At 47.7% G+C, this 20,547-nt stretch overlaps 1 protein-coding gene across 4 annotated transcripts in view; it reads right to left on the bottom strand.

The window, feature by feature from the left end:
* CSMD2 (CUB and Sushi multiple domains 2) overlaps positions 1 to 20,547 on the bottom strand; it is a 312,235-nt gene that overhangs the window by 37,724 nt on the left and 253,964 nt on the right. For all 4 annotated transcript variants that reach the window (XM_030039537.2, XM_030039535.2, XM_030039538.2 and 1 more), the window contains 9 exons: positions 19,330 to 19,518; positions 16,439 to 16,616; positions 14,505 to 14,650; positions 10,610 to 10,690; positions 9,737 to 9,850; positions 7,731 to 7,919; positions 6,837 to 6,983; positions 5,714 to 5,902; positions 56 to 241 (listed from right to left, as the gene is read on the bottom strand). In XM_030039537.2, coding sequence (XP_029895397.1) covers positions 56 to 241; positions 5,714 to 5,902; positions 6,837 to 6,983; positions 7,731 to 7,919; positions 9,737 to 9,850; positions 10,610 to 10,690; positions 14,505 to 14,650; positions 16,439 to 16,616; positions 19,330 to 19,518 — 1,419 coding nt within the window. The remainder of the gene's footprint in view (positions 1 to 55; positions 242 to 5,713; positions 5,903 to 6,836; positions 6,984 to 7,730; positions 7,920 to 9,736; positions 9,851 to 10,609; positions 10,691 to 14,504; positions 14,651 to 16,438; positions 16,617 to 19,329; positions 19,519 to 20,547) is intronic.

Genomic DNA, 20,547 nt, shown 5'->3' with positions numbered 1-20,547 from the left:
TGCTGAAGAGACTTCCAAAATTCCCCGTGGGACTGCACCGGCCACAAACACTCACCCACACACTGCGGGGGCTGGTTGCCGTTACTCCACTGCCCTGCCTGCAGGCACTCTGCGCTGGGCTCCTCCCCGGGCTGCAGCTGGAAGCCCTGGTTGCAGTGGTACATGGCTTTCGTTCCCACCGTGTACTCCTTGCCAAAGACAACACCGTTCTTTGGGGCTCTGGGAACTCCACAGGAGCGAGCTGGGAAGAAGGAGGGGGGAAAAAACCACAGCCGAGGAATCAGTCAGCTTCCAATTTTATCACGGATTTGTGGTAAGTGAGCTGAAAGCCCAGATCCCAAGCTTTCCTATTTAACAAAAGCTCCAGCCCCCTGTTAAACCCCAGAAGCTGCAATGAATGCCCACTTTCACAGAGGATCAAATTTTCAACTCCTGCCTATCAGTGTGGTAACAGCAAAGCCAATGCTGAGCACCAGTTTCTACTGGAAGAGACTCTGGCTTGTACTTTCTATAATATCTGCAATACAAAATGCATCAACACATTATTCAGAAGTTTTCACACAGAGATAAAGGATTAGATAGCAATAACGTTTTGTATTTACATCCCACAGCAGCAACAACATGAAACCCCTTTCCAACAGCACTTCTGGATTACATAAGGCAGAAAATTGTATAATTATGTTGTGGCAGAAGGAAGGCTAAATTTAGCATTACGGCTGAAAAGGTAAGGGGGAAATTCAGGGAAAAAAAATGATAAACAGGCACAATGCCAAACGGCTGCTCAAGATGGCAGCACTTCGGAGAAGATGCTCTGCACCACTCCTGCTGAGATCCTCAGTTCTGCAGCCAGGAGAGTGGCCAAACAGGGCAGAAAGGGGACAGGCAGGTCACACAAAGACGAGCAACAGCCAAATACAAACTGACCAGAATCACGTTCATTTATGCTGCAAGAGTTTCACAAGACATGACAAGCCCTCTTACCCTCTCCCCTACCACTGGGAAAACCAGCACTGGGAGTCTGTCACTTAAATCTGTTTTTTTTTCTCTATCGGCATTCAGAAGAGCAGGGAAAGCAAACCTAGACCTGCCTCCAAAACCACCACGCAGGTTCCCATCCCTCTCTGAGTCTTGGCTCTGGGGGAAGCCCATCTCGCTCGGGCTGGAGATGCACAGCCCACCCGTCTGGACAGGCACGGGATGACAAGGGGCAAGAGCAGCCTGGGACCTGTAAAGCTGCCATTGCAAGACCACCAGTCAACGGGGCTGCCAACAGCCTCTGCGGGGCACTGAGATGAGCACAGCCTGCTAGCAAGCACCGATTTGGAGGCCAACACCTAACCCAAACAATTGTCTGCATTTTAAACACACTCTAAAGGAAATCCATTCCTTCCTGGAGTAGCCGGAGCTGCTCCCACTCAGCTAATGCATGAACTGGAGGTTGAGCCTATGTCTCCTGAGCCACATGCTGATACTGCAACACACATTCACCTTCCTGTTATTCCCTCTGCACATAAATGAGGGCTAGAAAAGCAGCAACCTTAGAAAAGTCACCTTCTTGTGACGTGGACCCCACTGAGCGCTGAAAAGGAAAGACCAAACTTATTGCGTACAGCATCAGCACAACCACTGGAACTTTCTACCACTCAAGGTCCAAGATGCTTTTATCCCACTACTGCTACATGAGTCGGCCAGAGCCCCAGCCTGGAGCACAATTACACAGCACCTTGCAGATGCTGGTGTTGCTAATAGGTGTGAGTAATTCAGCAGGCTCGTATTAGCACGATCAGGCATATCCCTGGTTGAAATGATAATCACACGTATGTCACTTCATCGAGCTAAGGAGCTTGGCGAATCTCTCTACAAGGCTGGGCGTCTAGACAAGCAGCCACGCTGAATACCAATTTCATTCTGAGGCAAAAGAAGAGGGGACCTGGAAAGTCCTAACCTTTCACTTCTACCCAGCAGTTCTCTTTATTATTACTTTCTGATGTTGCATCCAACCACAGAGGCTGGTGAGAAAGCTGACCCCCTTCCCATGCCGCTGCCCCCAGCAAAGCCTTCTCCTTTCTCTATGCAATTCTCTTCTGCAGCCTGATGCTTCGCCAAAACTCATCACCTCTATTTGCCACCGGGAAACTGAGGCAGAGACTGACAGGGACGGGCACCAGGAGTGCAGAAAGACCAGGGCCAGCCGTGCTGCAGGTCAGTGAGGCTGAGCTGCCATTTGCCTTCATTTCTCTGCACAAGGGAAAGATGACTTAGCACTGCCCAGTCCTGCTTCCCAGCGAGCTCCCTCCTTCTGCCTCTAAAGTGGTCTGTTTGATCATTTAGTCCTTCCATTGCATAAGCCTTGCCCTGATACAAAGGTAGCAATAATGCAGTGCTTCTGGGCCAGACGCAGGTAACTAAAAAGTTCATTAAGCCACCAAAAATAATAAAAAAATGTAACCCTCTTCACATGCAGACAGTCTGGCTACAACGTGAAGAAGAATCAGACAGGGAGAGCCAACTGGGGCTGTGACCTCTGCTGCACCGAGCAGGCTCTGGTGCCCTGCACCTGATGGCAGGATCGTTCCTTCTCTGCAAATCCAGCATCCTTGAGCAGAAAGTGGTATTACTAAGTTTTTGTTTACAGAGCCCTGCACGAAGTAAAGAAGCTTGATTTTCGGGGTGGCAATAAACTTGCCATCTGCTCCTAAGAGCATTTCTGAGGCTCAAATTGTGGGCACTGCAATCCACCAGAATCAGAGATGACGAAAGAGAGTAGTTGTTCCAGGGGAAATCAAACCAGCATTTGGCTTGGAGAGACCGATGGAGAGTGCAGTCCAAGGAAAAAGGAGAAGGAGCACTTATGGGGGTTCAGAGGTACAGAAACTCTGTCTGCAGGAAGATGATGTGCTAGGAAAAGGGACAGAGGCTATGAAAGCAAATCTGCAGCTGGGATTCCAAAAACAAAGCAGCTTAAAAATAGGCAGCAGAGACAGAAAAGGCATATTAGATCATCTTGTGTTCTCCCCCATTGTGCCAACGCAAGATTGTTCCCTGCAGAATATTCTCTGCTGCTTCCATAAATGTCAGCTAGGACAGAGCACGTAGTAAAGATTATTCAGAGGGGATCGGGAAAGGGAAGAGGATTATGCGCTGGCAGAAGGGAGCTATGGGAAATGTCATTTGTTAACTAGACCATGTGTTTACGGGCACCCCAGTTCCCCTCCGACACAGCTGACTGTGTGAGCAATTCATGCAGCGTTATGGATTGAGTTCCCAAACCTCTGCCATGCAGTCCTGGCCACCAGAAAGGATGAGAAATTGAGTACAGCCCAAGACAAAAGGTTGCCAGTTGGCTTTGAGAGCAATGCGAGGGGAAAAAAAGAAAAGGATGTTGGATTTTATGTACTTGAAGTGGGCAAGAGCGGTGGAGCCAACCCTGGCTATCGGCTGCTCGAGGCCAGGGGGGGGGAGCTGCTCTGCCGTGAATTCTCCTACAGCTCCGGCTCGCTGCCACCCTCTCATCTCCTGCATCCATCTCCAGGCACTTGATAACCACGGGCCAGTATTAAGATTCCTGATGGAAACACGGGTCAACAGAGAGAGGAGGTGACTTTCCCAAAGGGACTATTTCAACCTCAGGATCTAACGTGACCAGCAAGCTCTACTCCTCGCTGGAGAGGGACAGGCTCTTCCAGAGGGATGTCCAGCACTAGGATCCTGACCAAGCTGCTCTCTGTGTGGTCAGTGGGGACACATACACTCCTCCAAAGGGGAAATCGGAGTAGAAGCATACCTAAATGCTATGAATCGGCCCCCAAATTCTTTCTCTGTTGGCAACTGCTATGGAACGGTACCACAGGTTGTGCCCATCGAGCTCCTGATGTGTCACACGTTCAGCTGAACCAGAACGGCGCAAGGTGCGTTTGTCGCTTCTCACGCAGCTCCCTCGGGAAATCCTCTTCCCGCACCCCTCCATCCCACGGCGCAGACCTGGGGTGCTCGGCAACACCGCAGGGGCTCCCCTGCATTTCCAGGGCAGGCAGTGACAAGCCACAGATGCTCTGGCTCTGACTCCCTCCCTGGTGGCCTGGGAACTGGTGGTGCTCGGGGACTGGTTTCTGCTTTGAATCATTGCTGTCAGGTGATAATCCAAGTACATCCTCTCCCAACCTCCCCACACATCCTCTCTCTATCTCCTCCCCGCCTCCGTGTTTAAAATCCATTCCCCACACACCATTACACCTCTTGGAAGTAAATACAGATTTTGGAGCTGAACACGAGGCTCAGGTGGCATTCCAGCACGCCGGGGCAGTAAAGGCTCAGCAGCATTCGTACCTATTCTTGGTTACATGATTTTCCTTAAAAAAGATGCAGTGCATCAGAGAAATTCCTTACGCTGGGCTAAGGATTTGGAAGGCACAGTTGCCATGACAGCCCCTCGCGCCTGCCGGTCTTGCTGCGCTGTTCATCTGCTCATTCCAGCACTCAGCGTTTGCCCCTGTCCGCATTATCGCAGAGGCTAAATCACTGTCTGAGCTTGTTCCCAGTTTCCTAGCTCCCCCTTGCCAAGGGGCCTGGGCAGCAGGGTCTTGGTTTACTGCCTTCCACTCGCCTTTAAATAAATACAGCCTTGAGAGGGCTCCAAATGGATATAAGCACCCACAGCACTAAGCCACCCTTTAGAGGCAGGACTGCTTGCACCCCTGTGCAATTTCCAAAGAGACTGAGTGAATCAGGAGCACAGAAAGGATTTTTTCAAGGCTCTCTCTGGTACCTCACACACTAAATAATCCTGCTTTTCCTTACGGCTTGGACTGGACAACAACGCAGACACTGCAATGAGATTTTGCCTATGCTGTCCCTGTTCTCTGGCTAGTTTCCAGGGAAGTCAATGCAATATTAATCCCCAGTGCTCAGTCCCCTTGGAACATGGATGAATGTTCAAAGACAGTGAAAGGCTTCATCAGAATAAAGATGGGCATTTTATCAACACAAAGGAACAGGGATGATTGGCGGATTGAGAAAAAGGTGCAATCAGAAAGTGAATATAGTGAGGGAGACAAAATAGCGCAGCAGCAAAGCCCCCTGGGGCGCATTGCCCTGTCCTCCCCTCCACTCCCACGCTGGGAAGGAGCCCTGTGCTATGTATGATATGTCATAAAGATTACGGTTAATTAGGAGGAAATGTGGAAAGAACAACTACATGCCTAAATCTTATATGAAGGCGACACAAACCGGGCACCGTCTGAATCCCAAGAAATTTCTCATGCACTTTTGGCACACGCAGACCTAAGAGGGCACTTCCAGAAATACCAAAGGAAATTCCAGTCATGAAAACCCAGCATGACCGGTGCTCCTGCCAGCTTTTCCAGATTCTTCCAAGCAATAGCTTCTCCCATCCTTGACCGAGACTTGGCTGTGTCTTTACTGAGAGTTCAAACACTTCTACAACAGAAGCCTTTGCACAGATGCACTTTTTCTCCCCTACCCCAGGCCAGACAACCACCCTCTGCTCCCGAACGGTTACTCCCTTCCCTCCTTGTTCATCTGTTCCCAAGCACTTGGATATAAGAGGAACACACCTCACCGCCCACTTGCACCTCCAAACCTGTTCTCAATACAGAATTGGGGGAATTACAACAGGTTTTTATTTTTACCACGTTTTCCCCAGTCCTTCCTACGACTCCCGGATCCTCGTAACGATACATTTGCCTCCTCTCACCTTGGCACAGAGGGATCGCTTCGTTCCAGTGGAAGTAGCCCTGAGGGTGCTGGGAGCAGGTGGTGGTGCTGTGGCCAACGAGACGGTAGCCTGTGTCACAGCCAAAGCGGACCGTGCTGCCAGGGTGCAGACCCGTCTGGCTGAGAATCAGCCCGTGGGCTGGCGGTTGCGGGAGGCTACAGTAAGGAGCTGGAAAGAAGGGCAGAAGAAAATAAATCAGTCACTGGATGGGCAGTATCAAGACAAATTCCCTTCCTGTTCTCAGGAATTACACCGTGCTTACCATAACCTAAGGCTGTACAAGAACCAGAACCTGTGATGGATAATACAAAGTCAAAGGGGGAAGGAGTGCAGGGCTACTATCCAAGTTTCACTCGGCTCTAGAAATAAAGACTAATTTCTGATAATTAAATATTACTTAATTCATTTACTGAGTAAAGTCATTATTTATTTATGACATACTGGCAAGTTCTCAACCCCGTTTCCATTAATTAAGATTTGCTAAGTTCCAAAACACAGTAATTCACTTTAAGGAATTCTCAGCAAACATTCAGTATCCAGCAGCTGTTTTGTGCTGAACAAGCAACCGAGACCCCCTGGCCTTGCTCCTACAAAAGCAGTGGCAGAACACCTGAAACACAATGTGTTTTAAACAGTTCACTGCAAACGCTGTAACACGATCAGTCACATATAAGTTGTGCCTCATGCACCAAGCAGCTCCTAACACAAGTTCTTATGTTTTGTGATGTTCATCCTCAAACGTCTCAAAACGGCCTCATTGCAAGGACACAGTAATTTAGTAACACAGCAATCTTTACTGCGAATTGCACGAGATGGGTTTCATTCATCCAGAGCCAAATCATCTATAGTTACATAGTCTGGTTCTGATTCTTAAGAGTGGTCAAGAAACCAGCCAAAGCTTCAAGGTTTCTCCTGGAAAGAAACCTGCCTTCCCCAGCCTCACCGGCTCAGAAGGAGCCCGGCTTTGTGCGCCTTCCCACGCCTTGGCACCTTCTGCCAACACAGATGGCCTATGCCCCTCCGCATCAATTTCGTGGAGATCCTTGGCTGAAGACACGGCCACGTTCTTGGCAGAGACATCTAGTCTCTGCTGCGTGCTTACCCGAGTAGCGGATTTTGAAGCCTTTTCTGTTGTAGGCATGATCAGAGGACCAGCGGAGATAGACTTTGTTCCCGCTGCTGGTGACGGTCAGAGGGGCAGAGTAGTTCCCACTCAGCGACAGGAGCAGCGGACTCTGGCCAGAGGGACCTGTAAGGAAGGAGGGAACAAGGACAAGTCGGGGCTGACGTGCAAACAGTCACTCGTTGGCCTTACACGTCAGAGTGAGTTTCTGCCAGAGGAACAGGCATGTTGTGGAACTGTAGCACAGGAGCTTTCACTACGAGTCCAGGAATGGCAGCTCATGCTCAGGCATTTTTTGTGAACACGAGTCCCAGTGCAGACACCCGGCTCCTGGGAAACCAACAGCAAATAAAGCCCAGTTCATCACAGTAAGACCAGGATTTTGCTTCAGGCAGCATACCTTCAGCTATAGTCCCGACGGGCAACCACAGGACCACCAGCACGGCACTTGTATTCCGCATTTGGTTACAAAGCTGCTTCATTGTGAATATTGACAGATCCCCCCTCAGTTCATGAAAACTCCTAGGCCTAGAAAACCTGGTCTGCACAGGCTTCAGGGATGAGAATTCCCACCTTCTCAGCTCATCCCTTCCCAGCAACCTCTGCTACAGTTTCTCCCAGGAGCTTGCTAAATCCCACCCCTTTCAAAAATACTTTAGATCCATCTAAAAAACCAAATCATTGATATTTTCTTATCCAGAGAATCAATGAGTCTTAGGAGGAACTTTCTTTAAGTCCAGCAGAAGGTTATAGACAGAGTGATGGAAAGCTCCCCCCAGAGTGTTGTTAATCTCTGTTCCCAGAGCAAACAAAACTGCCATTTCTCTCCTTTCCCCTCAGTCGCTACGCAAGTCAAACTGGTGAATCTCTTACCGTCAAAGATTTCAAACTCATCATATTGCTTCTCGCTCAGGAAGTACTCTATGGTGAGGGAGATGTTATACCCAGGTTCTACCTTCACCACCCAAGAACAAGTCTGGAAGTGAGGGTAACTTCCCAGGAAGCTCTGGCTGAGGATCACGCCGGTGGAGGCTGTCATAACCTCATTCATCGGACAGTGCACTGCAGGGAACGTGAAGGAGAGACAATAGAAAATGAATTTTCCTATTTTGCAGAAGAAGGAAGGAAACACGTGATACTATGGCCTTGACGAGCTAGGTCAAGATAGAGCACGACTCCCACCCGTGTACATCCACTGCACACCTTGACCCTGAGGGCTCACAGAGAATTCCCAGACCCGGATGAAGGCTCCGAATGAAGCATGCTGCATTTCCACAAATGCGAGCACCTGCCACATTTAAAGGAAGGGGACAAAAAGCAACAATGCAAGCAAACAATTTCAACTATCTTTGCATCATTTCAGATCTCTTTCAAAATGAATGGCACTGCAACCAAGCAACTATTCTTAAGTTACAAAACACTCTCCGGGAATGCCTGGAAACTTTATTACCTGGGTTAGAACAAGGTGTGGAACTACAGGCTTATTCCAGGTCACCCACAGAGTTGTTGACTAGGACATAAGAACTCCAATTCCTTTCTCTAATCACTACACCCCATTCAGCTTCTGGAAATATTAAATCCAGCTGAAAATGCTAAATAAAAAGGCCAGCAAAAACACCCCAGAAGAGGAGGCAAACACACAAAGTGAGCAAAAAGCATAAAAAGAAAAGGATCTTTATTTATCCATAATTGTCACTAAAGCCCAGTGCAAATGCTGTACTTGTATTAATAGAAAACAGCCAGAACTATCCAGAAAGAACAGTGTATTCTTTCCAAATCCTTAATCCCATCAGTGATTTTTTGACCTCTATAAATTGGTGGCCAGATGTAATTTAAGCAGTCCCTTTACCCCCAGGCTAACAACCATCAGTAAATAATTGAATGACCTCCCTTTCCCTCCTTCAGTTCATGCTATTTGAGGGAGAATAAAGCTATAGAAAAATATCCCATTATATGGTAAAAATGTTCAGATAGGAGGGAATGAAGGAGATGAAATAATCACGGCTGGAGCGAACAAAAGTACCAGCAGGAATCCAGAGGATAAATAAGGTAACATGGTAGCACGGAAACATCTTTGGGATCCCTCCTGAGCAGCAGCAAGGTGTACAACGCAGCGTGCTCGGGGCTTTCATTTTTCTCCCATGTAATACATTCTGTGGCACTAATAGAGAAGCTGTTCCTCGCAGGATTGCCTCGCCGGAGGAGCTCGCTTCGCTGCAGCCTGCTCTTCCTTTGGCTGTTCATGTATCACTGGCAAACTGTCAGCGCAGAATTCCTCCCCCCGCCTCAGGGTAAGGACATTTGGGTGACTGTTTTAATGACTTCGCAAATGCAGTCAGACACACGGTGTGTCAGAACTCTGCTCAGTCCCTGTTCAGAAAAGTACAAGCTTAAAGTGCCTTCCTGAACCGGGGACTTAGGGTATAATTCAGGGGCACCCGATGTGAGGCAAACGCCCCCAGACAGTGTGGACACCCCAGAAAATCCTCGGAGCCAGCAAGGGATGGAGGAACTTTCCCTGTCATTTATCAGAGGGTGGTTGCAGTAAATCACCCAGCAAATCTCCTGCCGTTATTTGCCAGTTGCTGCTTGAGCCTAGCCAAGGTGCACGGCCCCGGGACAGGCTGCGAGGTGGGTCGGGAGAACTGCCTTTCCCTGCACAGAGGTGTCTTGTTACCTGCCTCACAAGGTCCTGACGGGTGGTTTTGCACTACTGGGACCCTGGAGATCTGAGAGTTAACCCCAAAGATGCAGTACGTGCAAGGAAACCTCCCCCAGCTGCCATCCAGCTTGCTCCCTGCCTTAGCAAGCTCCCACATTTTGCAGCAGGTTCGGGACAGGGAAGCTTTGGCTGCCACGCTGGGCACCCCCGGCTTTACCTTCACACGTGGGTGGAGGTCCTTCAAACTGCAGATGAGTGCCTAGTTTGCAGGTCAGGATTTCATTTCCAATCAGGGTAAAGCCAGGAAGACATCTGTACCTCACTATGTCACCTACAGACAGAAACAATAAACATCTTGACTCAAGAGAAGGATCAATTCATTAAGGCTGAACCGTGGCCTGGGAACAGGGTACCACGGGGTGCAGAGACCTCTCCAACCGTGCCTCTGCCATCGAGCTCTGGCATGACCATGCAAGAAATAAAAGGCACAGAAAGGCATGCTGGAGTCTCAGTTGGAATAAACTGCTGTCATGCCGCTGAGACTATTATGATTTGTGCAAGCTATTTCAGGTGGAGATTTCCCTCAAAGAGAGCAGTGAGAAAAGCTGCTTCAAAAAAAATCACGGCTACTCCACTGGTTGTAGACACACTTACAAATGTGGATGTAACCGTGAACAGCAGCAAAAAAAATACAAGAAGCACAGTCGATATGGGTGAAAGGTTCTCAAAAAAAAGAATAACAGCCTCTAAGCCTTCACACAATGCTTTGTTTGAAACACCTGAAAACTATTATTGTGGCAAAGATTTCTGAATGTTTCCAAACAAGCTCAGGGCTTTCACAAAAGACAAACCACTTCTTCTGTACTAACAGACAGGAAAAGCCTCAGGACAATCGGATCAGTTTGACTCTGTGTGAATGTTGGGTGTTCAGCAAGGTCATGCGGAGCTCCCCGTGCCACACACAATTACACACATGAAGAGGTTTCCTGAAACCCCAGGTATGGGCTGGCAACATGCGCGTGTCTTCCTATGGGCATTCCCAGCAGCTGGTGAGGGGGGAAGGAGGGCTAAGAGGACCAGGAGAGGCTACCTATATTAAATTCTTCGTTCTCGGTGATGATTTCTGCGTTGGGAACGATGGTCGGGGGCTGACATCTGAAGAGCTGGTAGGCTGAAAGAGGAAAGAAAGAGTAGCAGATGTTAAGCTGGGGGTGAAGGCAGCCACGGCCGTCTTGGTGCTAAGCACAACAGACATCAGAGCAAATCCTCCCTCTGCACAAGTAGAAGGAATTGGCACAAGCGCAACCAGCCCTTTCCCCTTCCAAACCCTACAGAGACGGCTCCAGGTATTTCTGCCCCAAAGCAGCTTCCACCAGTTTCTTACACCTAATAGGAAACAGATTTTTGTCAGTCTGTGGAGATGTACGTGCCTGGACAGCGTTAGTCCTTTTGGATGAAGACTGAAGGATGACTGATGGATGCGGACATGAGGCAACGTTACCAGCACCTTTTGCGATACTAAGAAAGAAGATCTTGGTGACCTCAGTGGAACTAGGTCAATCACTGAAGAGGGAGAGCCTCAGCCTGCTCCAGCAGCAAGTAGATTACAATAATTATTCAGAGAATTTCATCCTTACCGCCTGTCCTTGAACAGAGATCGCAAAACTCAGTGATTTATTTTTAACTTGGAATTATTCATTAATTTCTTCTGCAAATAATTCCAGGAGCACTAGTGTTTTCAACTGCAATTCCTGCATGTAGCTTGCAGTTCACAAAGTAACCTATGCAAGGTTGATGTTGGTGCCTCATGGAAGGCAAAACAGGGCAGACCTTGTACTCTTTGCTCAATTAGGCATTTTTTCAGGGGTACCATGTGGCTAAAGGGGAAGAAGAAATACAGTTGATGAGCAGAAACAATTCCTTAAGGCTCATGCACCTAACCGAATACATTGCAAGTAGCAAATTTTCCACCAAAAATTAAAGATCAGCTAACACTGAGCAAAACAAATGCACTGCTTACAAGCATGTGGGTGCATAAGGCTCGAGCACTGTGCTGCTTATGAAAATAAACACACAAGAGCTGTGAGCACGGTTAAATTGAAAATATGGTACTGGGAACTAAATGAATATTAATGAAAGACATTTTCTGCTATTTGCTCAGCACTTCTCTGCATCTTTGCTCCCCCTGCACCTGACCCTGGACAAGCATAACTTCCTCTGAAATTTATATCAGCCCTTTAATTTAAGATACTGGAGTTCAAGCTGCCACTGAATATTAATTCTTACTAACTCCACAATGTCGAACTCTTCACACCACGGCAAGGCTGGCAGTCCTGGCAGCAACTTTAATGAGGCTTACGATGATGCTTAAATACACATGTACAGAAGTAGATGCCCCATCGTCTTGCCCCAATTTCCTTACCCCCCAACCAGGGGTAGGATGATACTTTCCCCCCAAGGATGCATGGAAAGACATGACGTTTGGAGGTCCAGGGAATGGGCTGGAGGGAATGCAGGGGCTTCTGGTTAACATGAGGGACAGGCTTACGTATCCCATGTGCGTGAGGGGGAAGAAAAACAAACACATGCTGCTACGGTGAGCTAAACTCAACCAGGGTGGGGTCAAAGGAAAGCGCCAGCTCTGTAATTCAAACAGTCAGCCCCTTCCTTGCAATCCACCACAGCAGCACAGAGAAGGGATGAGCAAAGGAGCCGGGAGAGCCTGCACGTGGGATGGGAGAGGAGTGGGAGACGGGAGGCAGCAGGGAAGAAACCTTCTGCTACACAGCAAAGAGCCATCTCAGGAGGGAACACAGTTATTCGCAAGCTTTTAAACAGATGCTTGACAGTGGGGGAAGAAGGAAAGGAAACCGTAACAAAAATTTAAATTAAATGCTATTTAAAAAGTGCTTGACAGCACCTATTGAAGTGGAAAGATAACCCAGCATTTTCAGCATTAATCTCTCCTTAATGGGCCATATTTCAATACAGAAGTGTGATTAAGATGGCTTCAGCATATGGGTGATACAGCACTAGTAGAGCTCCTTTCAACAGCATATCCATTTGTTCTCACCAGGACAAAACAAAGTCCCGTCCTTGAAACCACACTGGGACCCCCTTGAATTACTGTGCCATAAAACCCTTTCCCATCACACTCACACATCAGTTCGTGCCGGCACCTGAACTAACCCATTTAATAATAGGTGCAACATCATCATTTTTCAAGGGATGCTATTGAATCTTTAAGCTCTGTGAATCATTCTTTTGTTTCCCTCCCTCCACCCTAAGGAAACATTTCTTTGCAGGCATTTAAAAGGGCAATGGTTCTGACAGGGTGCTGATCACTGTATGGGAAAAGACAATTTAAAGCTGAAGGAGGATGTCTCCTATGTCCTAGATCTGCCAGCATGCAGACACAGAAATGAAAATATACATTGCTGTAGATCCTGAGGAAATTGCATTTCCTGCAGTTACACCCTAAAGGATGATGACCAAGATTTAACTGACTGTACTGCCTGAGCCTGGTGTGAAAATTTCCCCCCTTTCCCCACACCCTTCTCGGTGAGCAAGGCACCACATGCAGAATGACAACTTGGGAAAGAGGGAGGAATCTCACCGTGGAGGCAACCACCTTAATCACTTAAATCTTTGGGGTTAGGCTTTATACTAAAGTTCCACGTATAAAGGGAGCACTGAGCCAGTAAATGACACTTTTAAAAAGGCCAAGCAGTTGCCAGAGTGCCCAGCTGGCTAAGAGGTTATAAATGACTGCTAGACTACACCGATTCCTACTAGCACCAACTCCAGACCTCTCATGTCTGAGAGTGGCTTTATACCCCACATAAACCATAAGCTAAAGAAACATCAGTATAAAGTGCTACCAAGATTAGAGAACAGCAACATATGCTGATGGGCTCTAACCATAGCAATGATAGTATCTAATTCATATTACAAAAGGAAGCATTCACTGAACTGCAGCAGTGTTTACATACTGCTCATTTCTGAGCCAAACTGCCTAAACCATAATTTTTTGCATAACTGTTATATACGCACCATTGTCTGGTAATATAAATCTTACAGTGTTTTGCAGCAGTAAACCAATTCCCTACGAAGCCTAGCAAACATTCTTTAAATTCAGCCTATCCGTATAATACTTGCCTTTCGGAACTGAACATAAGCTAAGACATTCTGCACAGATTCATCATGTAATTCATGCAAGACTTTGTTGACGTTGTTGCCAGCAAATTACCAAAGCAAGAGGAGGTCTCCATTTGCACTTTCCAAAATCCCAGTACTGCCGTAGGAACTTGTTAGCTAATCCGATTTAAAGTTGGGCTCTTGTTTAGTGGCGGAAAGCAAATGCTCTCATTTCAATGTAATAACCAATATCTCTCTAGCGTGAGCTGCACTCACACCAAAGAATCCCCAAGTAATTCAGGGATTTACGGGAATCCTTCTCCTCCCCAGAGAAATGAAGTCACCTCTCAGCTGGAACACAGTTGCCGTTTAAAACAGGCCACCAAGATGACCCAATTGGTTTAGCACAGCATTGGAAAGACAGTACTGCACCCAGCCCACACTGCAGGGAAGGAGAGTTTTAGGTAAACAAAGTGGAGCTATCCATAATGGGATCTGTCATGGAGAGGATGGTATCTGCAGGCGTCGCTTTGAGAGAGGTGTAGGGTTGGCACGGCTGTTAGTTCGCAGGCACTTGACCTGTGCTTGAATTATCACAACGTTACAGATGGATTTCCACATCTGCACAGACTGTGTGACCGCTTGCCAGCACTCAACTGTGTAAGAGACCTTCAATCTCAACCCTGTGAAACTAGGCCCTTTGTGGAAGACTTCAGGTAAAATTGTATTTTTTCACATCTTCTCTTCCCCAGAACTAGTCGTCCCCACAACAAGCCACAACCGATCCACGCCCCTCCGCATCCCATAGGCAGATATAAAGCATGTGTTGCTCAGTAAGCAATACAGACCATAGAAATAAATGGCAAAAATCCCTCCGTTGGCTGCATCACTGTGGAATTTCATCAGGACCTGATTGGAAGAGCTTTGGGCTGATTTCTTAGCAGAGTTGCCAGTGAACACACCAAGCTGTGGGGCTGTTTGCTGTGGACCATCCCTAAAATCACGTATCAGAAACACAAAAAAAGAGCATTATTACATGTCTTTAATCCTAGGCAACAACCAACCTCCTTCACCGCATGCACTGGAACTCCTCCATGCTCCTCCTTCCTTGTCCTCCCTTTTCTACATTTATATTACATTCTCAGCAGCTCCCTGGGCAGCTGACCTGGACCCCCAGTCTCCCTCCCCACTCCATTATAACCAGGATAATCTCTTCTGGCAGTGCAGTGCTCACCCAGTAGACAATTACAAACATCAACTTCTGGCAGTGCAGTGCTCACCCAATAGACAATTACAAACATCAACTTCATTTTTAACCTCAGAACTTGAAGAATTAGGGCCAGTTTTCCAAAGGAGTTTCACTCCCTGTTTACTCAGCAGACACTGAGATATTTTGAAAGTCAGATATTGAGTGCTACAAGCTCAAGAATTTGGCCACGACCTCTTTAGCCGGCACAGCTACGTGTGCTCCCTTGGCTGACTGAAGTTGGTAACATGCCATTTCTCTTCCCTTCTCCACATAGGAAAGGAAGATCCCAGCCTGTAAGGCTCCTGGGTAAAGAAATCAGTGCCACTTTATTAACCACAGCAGAGTTGCACCCATTTTACGTCACAGGTCACAGTTCTGCTATTTAAAAGGCAGCTGGGGGACACAGCCAGTTCTGGTGCCTAACGCCATCCTAGCATTGCCTTTGCAGGCTGGGAGAGCAGCTTGGATTGCAGGGCTGCGTATCTCTGATTGCAAAAGAAAACCCAAAAGAGGACACTGGTAAATGCAAGTGATTCACCAATGGCTTTTTCTTCATTCAGCCTCTATCCACAGACAGGTAGCCATAGGTAAAGTGCAAAAGGAAAAAAAATGAGCCCCATAAAAATGTCTCTCAGGGAAATCAGAAGCAAAAGGCAATTCCTATTATGCGAGTCCGAACAAGATTCATTTCAACTAAATTCAGCTTGAGATAAAGACCCCATTTACCATTCATAAAGTGTCCTCTGTAAAGTCCCTTAAGCTCCCCAAGAGATGTTTCCTTATTCCATTCAGCAGAGCATTTCGGAGATGAAGGGCCAGGCTGATGAAAGCATCCAGCAGGACGAGGGAGGCTCTGCCACCGAACACCCTCCCGCCACAGCTGGGATGCCGGTCGGCATCCCCCCGGCAGCTCAGCCCCTGCTCGTGGTAATTGTGGCAAACCAGTGGGACGGTCACTGCTAATCCCAGGCACTGCAGGGGTCTGACGGCCTTCATTTTTAACTGCTGATGATCGCAGAAATCAATGGCAAGAAAGACCTACAAGGTCTGACAGGTGCTGCTACACGGCCAAGGGTGGGACTACTCTTGTGAGCTGCACAACACTGAGGCAAAAGCACCATGAAAGCTAAGGATTCCTGTACAGACTCCCCTCCAGACCCAAGGGATGACATTTCCATCACCCGGCATGAGCAGCCTAGTCATCCAGTGATCATTCCCTTCACTGCCCTTGCAGTCCTTGCCTACATTTTTCAGGAATGTAACATTAACTGTGTTCAGAGAGAGCCACTTTGTCCATTATGCTAGCCCCTTGCAGCACATGGTCCTTAATCTAAAGGCCCCATCAAGCACCCGGAGTTTAAAAAATTCCAAATCCTCATCCTAGTGTCCCCAGAGGATACTTCCTCCCGTTCTCAGACACGGCACTACCCACGCGCTGTGGCAATGGGTGCTCTATGTATCAGCAAGAGCATCTTTCTGAAATGGAGCCTTAGAAGCAACTCCAGTCAGTCCCCACACCTTTGCTGTACCCACCAAACAGTGATGAAATCGCTGTAGGGCTCTGTTTGCAGCAGAGTGAAGTTGAGATGGATTCCATATCCCACTGGAACTGTGAGAAGCCAAGTGCAGTCTTGGGAATTGGGGTACTGGTTGGGGAAGCCAGGAGAGTAAACTGTACCGTTTTGGGTGGTGACGTTCCCTCCACAAGGCACTGCAGGTAATCAAACAGAAACACAAACCTAATGAAGAACTATCCCCCAAAACAATAACTCTTAAAGATCCTGTATTTCCCATTTTTCTTTCCTTTTTTTTTTTTTTTTTGGATGAAAAGATAGCAATTCTGGAGGATCCAGCCCCAAAACCTTTGCCTAGCTTGCCTCAAATAATTCCCATCTGTCACAACTACATCTAACATTTTCAACTTAATTCCGTTACAATAAATTTATTAAGTGCTTCAGAGCTGAAAGGAGACTGTCAGGGCGTTTTGTACAGATGTGATAGCCAGGTGTGCAAATAAACTCTATCTTATGCCCTAGTAAGAGTCTTTGGGCTCCACCAGCTGTCTGCACCCATGCATGGAAAAATACAGCTCCTGACAAGATCACACCAGTGGGCAAATCTATCCACTTGTTCATACAGCATGGCCTGGACCAGAACCACCGAGCAGCTGGCTTTTCACAGAGTGCATCTGAGCAGGGGGGAAATGATGATTTGTATGACAGCAGCATCCAATTCATTAATCAAGACGACAGTTCTATTGCACTAGGTATCTTCCAGGTCCAAATGAACTTGCAAACTAAGGAGAGGCAATTAGAAACAGGCAGCGAAAAAGAGGGAGAGAAACATGACATCCTGCCGAAGGCAATGCAGGAGGGCCACAGCAGGTCCCTAGGTCTGAAAGTCCCATGTACGAGCATCAGCTTCTGGACCTCCCTGGCATGCAAGTTCAATTGAAACGATGATAACGGCTGCAGCGCGGTACTGGCAACCTGCACTAACTGAAGGGGTAAGTGCAGACAGTGTCATCTGCCCGAGCCAGCTCTCTTCTAGAAGCCACGTAGCTGTATTAACCCAGTCCTTGGCTTAGGCTAACACATTCTCCCTCCCCACACGACTTATTAATTCAGGCTCAGCGCTACACTAATATATAGCAAACCACACTTCCTTTTGTACAGGAGTAGCTCCGCAGACTGCTGCCACCCTGGCCCTGACCTGATGTGCCAGATGTGAGGTTAGAGCCAGGCTCCATATATTCTGGTTCTGCTCTGCTTTCTCACGTGGTCTGTCAAGCTGAGAAAAGCATGTGTAGTTATATCACTCCATACACTCATTTTCTGAAACAAACACCCCAGAAACCTTGGAGGCCAAGTTCCTTTCTGCCCTGCAAAGCAGCAGGCAGCCTGCTGATCACGGGAAAAAAACTCCCTCGAACGGTGCTGGAAACCTTGGCCTCTGTGCATTTATTTCAGAATTATAGCTTCCCTTTTAATTAAAAGGGCTTTCAGCTGTGACCTGTGTGGGAAAGGTGAGGTGGCCTCACCTAAGGCAGTGAGTCCTCATTGCTTGCTGCTACGCAAAAAATGGACCATTTAAGGAAACAGCTAGAAAAGATAAGTTCCGCATCGACTTTACCAGCACTAGCAGCCCACCAGATGTGAACACAGAGAAAAGAAGCAAATGGTCCAAAACATACCTAACCCCTCACCCTTCTCTGCTACCAGAAGTGCTGCAGAGAAAGAAAGCTACTTAAAAAACACAATAAAGAAGGAAGAATTGGATGGTTGTAGCCAGCAGAGCTGACACCTGAGGTAGGTAAGGGCATAATCCTGCTACCACCAGCCCCCACCTTACCAGCAGCACCCAGCTGAGCGTGAGACAGTTCCTCAGCTAACGCACCTCTCTTGCATTGCTGGGGTCAGTGAAAGAGTAGCTGAGGATTCGGTTCTTTATGCTTTGTGTTCTCTGGGGTTCAAGGACTTAAAAGAGGAAAAATATCACCTCTCCCTCTCTTTCCCCAGTGCACAGTTCTTACAGACCAAGTGCTGTAAAGAGGCTGGGATAAAGGTCAGTGCCCTTGGGAAGTGTAGTGGGAAATCTTCAATAAGCAGTCTTGAACTTCTTAAGGGTTTGTATGAAAACCTTCTAAAGTAAACCACACAAAACTCAGTCCATTGGCCCAAAGGATAAAAGGCTGAAACAGCCCTACTGGGGTTTGAAAAGAGAATTTGGACATTTGAGCTTCGATGCCTAGAACGTAGATCCACTCCTTCAGCCTGCAGGGTCCTCCTCGCAATCGTGGTTTTCAGAAAGACGACTGTGGAAGGTTACTGAAGAGCTCCCATCTGGATCATTTTGGAGATGCCACCATGGTCACATTAAGGAGACTAGATAGGGACACAATATTCCCACACTATGAGCCCCCAGAGCTGCAAGGGTCTTTTACCAGGAACTGTTTTTATTTACCAATGCTGAATCAATGGAAGCTGAACATTGTTGAAGTAGTAAAGCAGACAAGAACAATTATTACAATCACCCTGGACTGCTTCAGTCTGAAAGCACAGCTCCCACTGGCATTCAGCAGCGAGACTGACAGCTAGAGACAGTCCTCACCCAGAGCATGAGATTCAAATGCACCACCTGAAAAGACGCACCTTGGTGTTGAATTGTTCAAAATGCTCGCTTTGCCTAGGCTGAAATATGTTGAACATCAACTCACTGAGAACACGCTTCAACACCTCAGGGGCTGAGGCTTTATTCCAAGTGCACATTCCCAGCCCGCCTCCAGCCATGCTTTTGTTTCCAGCGAAACTTTCAGCTCAATTACAGAACAACGATTCAAAAGGAGGCCAGAACAGAGCGCCGAAGCTTTTTCTTTCCCCAGAAATGCCTGTCCGGGTGGTCTCAGGGTGATCCCAAAGCCGTACCTTCACACCTGGGCAACGGGTGGTCCCAGTTCCTGTTGGTGCCGTGCTGACAGGTCAGGACGGGGTGGCCGATCAGCTGGTAGCCAGGCAGACACTCAAAAGAGATGGACTGGCCGACGTTGTAACCGGCTCCTCTTACAACACCATTAGCAAAAGGTTCCGGGTCAGGGCATTCCTGCAGCTCGTAGGCTGAAACAGAAAAAAAAAAAAATAAGGAGGAATATTTCACACTTCGTATTTTCTCACAAAAGCAGGAACAGTACACTCTCTGTGCTGCTTGGCTACTTCCTCCTCATACAATGACTTAACTGAAGGAGATAAACTTTAATGAACCATGCACACATCTGTATGGACGCTGAGGGAAAACCCTGCTGCTGCTTTGCAGTAGCCTCAGACACGAGCACTGGGGTCTGTCCTGGTCTGCCGAAGTCTCAGAGCCTGTATTCACAGAGTCACCCCGCACTTCACTTCTAATTGGGAAATCTGCCTTGTTTTTCAACAAAACACGGACAACCCTGATGACGAATGCAAGTCAATTGGTTAACATGTTCCACCTGGCATTATAAATTATTGGTCAGCCTTGCTAGAGCTAATTTGCATAGCAATTTCCATGAGATTACCCAGAGTGCCTCACAGAGCACATTCCTTCCTAAATTGTGCAATAGCGCATGAATTATATGGTGCATGAACAGGACAGCCAAGACAAAATTAATGTTTTCAATTAAGTATGAGTAGCGGCTTTTATTGCTATTTCTGGCGAGTCAGCCCTTTGTCAGTCCTTGGCTATATCACATGGCTGGAGACACATGCTCTATCCTTCCCACTCCTCAGATCTCTCTCCGAGGCAGTAGCTGGACCACTTGGCTTCCAAGTGCTGCACAGCAAAACCCATCCTAATTGTATTCAGTAGGAAGTACGCGATCTACGCTTAGCATCCTTTGCCCCTTCATATTCCCACATGCTAAGGACAGGTGGGACAGAGAAGACCAAACCATGTTGGAGAAACACTCATCAAGGTAGAGCTGTGGATCAAGCAGGGCTAAAAGTTCATGTTTTCCTTGAAGAGGGCAAAGACTCGGGTGGGTAGCCCCAATCCAGCACCTTCAAAGAGCAGCAAATCCAGTAAGAGAAGGAGCACTTCCAGGGTCTCGCTCTGCTGGCTTCAGAGACCGAGGCAGCGGCTGCTCAGAGGACATCATGTTCAAAACTGGGGAGCTG

Source organism: Aquila chrysaetos, chromosome 16, assembly GCF_900496995.4.
Source record: "Aquila chrysaetos chrysaetos chromosome 16, bAquChr1.4, whole genome shotgun sequence".
Classification (NCBI taxonomy): domain Eukaryota; kingdom Metazoa; phylum Chordata; class Aves; order Accipitriformes; family Accipitridae; genus Aquila; species Aquila chrysaetos.
This window is presented reverse-complemented; position numbering and strand designations above follow the sequence as displayed.